Source organism: Eimeria tenella, genomic scaffold (genome assembly GCF_000499545.2).
Source record: "Eimeria tenella Houghton genomic scaffold, Eth_scaff72, whole genome shotgun sequence".
Lineage (NCBI taxonomy): Eukaryota > Apicomplexa > Conoidasida > Eucoccidiorida > Eimeriidae > Eimeria > Eimeria tenella.
This window is the reverse complement of record NW_013543442.1, coordinates 172,304-175,243: the sequence shown is the minus strand read 5'-3', so window position 1 is coordinate 175,243 and position 2,940 is coordinate 172,304. Positions and strand designations below refer to the sequence as shown.

The window sequence follows — 2,940 nt, the reverse complement described above, 5'->3', positions numbered from 1 at the left end:
CTCCCCGAGGGGCCCCCCACCTCCCCGCCGCTGAGTGCGGGGGGCCCCAGCACAGAAGAGGCGCGGCGGCTCGCCCAGTGAGCTTAGGGTTTAGGGTTTAGGGTTTAGGGTTTAGGGTTTGGGGTTTTGTGGGCAGTGTTTGTGGGTTTGCAAGCGTGGTGATGTGGGAGTGCTCGGCGCGACTGGTTGCCCTCTGCTCCCTGGAACACAACCCAGGGTTTAGGGTTTAGGGTTTAGGGTTTAGGGTTTAGGGTTTAGGGTTTCCCCCCGAAGCCTCTGAGTCCCCAAGGAACGCCGCTCGCTTACTCCCTGTGCTGCAGACCCCACCGTCCGCGCGCAACCCACCGCGGGTCCAGGGCTCAGGGTTTAGGGTTTAGGGTTTAGGGTTTAGGGTTTAGGGTTTAGGGTTTGGGGCTTCGCAGGCACCTGCTGAACCGGCTGATGCCGCACGACCCGAGCTACCACGTGCTGGTGAAGTTCTCGGGGTCTCCTCTGTCTCCAAACCGGCTGGGGCGCGTCTTGACTTTGAACTTGAACAAAATTTGGTTTCGAACTTTAAGTGTCTCCTTTCCCAGCTGCTGCGCGCAGTGGGCCCTCGCGCGCGCACAAACTGTCTCCTCGCCCAGCCAGCGGAGACACTTCAAAAGGAGACACCTCATCGACGCCGCGGCCTCCTGGTTCGTCTCCAGCCACCGCCTCGCCATGCTGGGCTTCTGCTTCTCGGTGGGCGCCGCTCCGGAGGCACTTGGAGACACTTTGGAGACACTTTGGGGGCCCTTTGGAGGCCCTTTGGGGGCGCTTTGGCGGCGCTTTGGAGGCAGTTTTGGGGGCGCTTGGAGACAGTTTTGGGGACGGTTTTGGGGACGCGTGGAGGCAGTTTTGGGGACGCTTGCAGACAGTTTTGGGGACACTTGCAGACAGTTTTGGAGACAGTTTTGGGGCCACTTGGAGACAGTTTTCGGGGCGCGTGGAGACAGTTTTGGAGACACCTTTGGGGGTCGTTGGAGGCACTTGTAGACGCTTTTGCAGATGGTTTTGGAGATGGTTTTGGGGATTGTTGGGGACACTTGGAGACAGTTTCGAGACAGTTTTGGAGATAGTTTTAGGGATTGTTGGGGACAGTTGGGGACACTTTTGGAGGCGGTTTTGGAGATAGTTTGGGGATTGTTGGAGACTCTTGGGGATAGTTTTGGGGATAGTTGGAGACACTTTCGGGGATAGTTGGAGACACTTTCGGGGATAGTTGGAGACACTTTTGGGGATAAGTGGGGACACTTTCGGGGATAGTTGGAGACACTTTCGGGGATAAGTGGAGACACTTTCGGGGATAGTTGGAGACACTTTGGGGGATAAGTGGAGACACTTTCGGGGATAAGTGGAGACACTTTTGGAAGTAGTTGGGGACATTTTTGGAGATAGTTGGGGACACTTTTGGAGACACTTTTGGAGACACTTTTGGAGACACTTTTGGAGACACTTTTGGAGACACTTGGGGACAGTTGGAGAGACTTGGAGACAGTTAGAAAGACTTGGAGACACTCAGAAAGACTTGGAAGGAGACAGTTTAATTTAAGAGAGACAATTAGCCGTAAAGGGGACAATTAAATTGAAGGAGACAGTTGGCTTTGAAGGAGACAGTTAAATTTAAGAAGACAAATGGCACTGAAGGAGACACTTGCACTAAGAGGAGACAGTTGCATTAAAAGGAGACACTTGTATTAAAAGGGGACACTTGTACTGAGAGGATACACTCATATCAAAGGGAGACACTTGTATTAAGAGGAGACAGTTGAAGAAGACAGCAAACGCCTGGCGTAACGCGCCAGGGCCTCGGCCTCAAGCCATTATTATTATTTATTATTATTTATTTATTATTTATTATTTATTATATGTAGTCCATATATTATTTAATGTAATACTCAATATGTTTAATATTATATATATTACACATATACCTATAATAGATTATATATATAATACAGACTACCTCCTCACCTACCACCCAACTGTCCCCTCAACTGTCCCCCAACTGTCCCTTCAAGAGTCCCTAAAGTGTCCCTAAATTGCCCCTCAAGAGTCCCCAAAATGTTCCTTAAATGCCCCTCAAAAGTCCCTCAAAAGTCCCTCAAAAGTCCCTTAAAAGCCCCTTAAAAGCCCCAAAAATATCCCTAAAAAGCCCCTTAAATGCCCCCCAAAGTCCCTCAAAAGTCCCTAAAATGTCCCTAGAAAGTCCTTCGAAAGTCCCTTAAAAGCCCCCTAAAATGTTTCTAAAGTGTCTCCAAAACGTCCCTGAAAAGCCCCAAGTGTCTCCGTTTGTGGGTGTCTCCTTTCAGGAGAAGGCGCAGCCTGTGCAGCCGTGTTCGGGCAAAATAGCTGCGGGGCTGGACCCCACAGCTGTCTCCTCTTGGCGGTCTCTTTTGCTTGAACAAGAAGTCCTCGCCAACTTCCGCCTTTCCGGACTCGGAGACCTCCGCAGGGTCGCCATGCTCGGCAGAGAGGTCAGCTAGCTAGCAGCTAGCTAGCCAGCTAGCTGGGCACTGCGTAGCTAGCTGCGGAGCTGGGTAGCTAGCTAGCTAGCCAGCTAGCTAGCTGGGTGGCTGGGTAGCTAGCTGGGTAGCTGGGTAGCTAGGTAGCTAGGCAGCTGCCTAAGTAGCCAGCTGTGCAGTTGGCTAGCTAGCTAGCTAGCTAGATAGCTATCTAGCTAGCTAGCTAGGTAGCTAGCTAGCTGCCCAAGGATCTAGGTGCATAGCTAGCTGCATAGCCGAGGAAACACCAAGAGCTAGCCAGCTAGCCGTTGGGCTGGCTAGCCAGCCCGCTAGCTAGCCACACAAGCCGCCGCCACCTAGCCAGCCAGTGGACGAGCGAGCCAGCCAGCCATCCAGCTAGCGAGCCAGCTGCCCTGCATGCGCGCATGCATGCATGCATGCATGCATGCATGCA

General features: G+C 52.3%; 1 protein-coding gene across 1 annotated transcript in view; it reads left to right on the top strand.

Annotated features, from left to right (window-relative positions):
- Window positions 1-2,507, top strand: part of ETH_00032070 (uncharacterized protein) — a gene marked incomplete at both ends in the record, with an annotated part of 4,776 nt that extends 2,269 nt beyond the window's left edge. Inside the window, 3 exons of the mRNA XM_013378076.1 lie at window positions 10-77; window positions 423-723; window positions 2,334-2,507. Coding sequence (XP_013233530.1) covers window positions 10-77; window positions 423-723; window positions 2,334-2,507 — 543 coding nt within the window. The remainder of the gene's footprint in view (window positions 1-9; window positions 78-422; window positions 724-2,333) is intronic.
- Window positions 2,508-2,940: the final 433 nt, after the last annotated feature.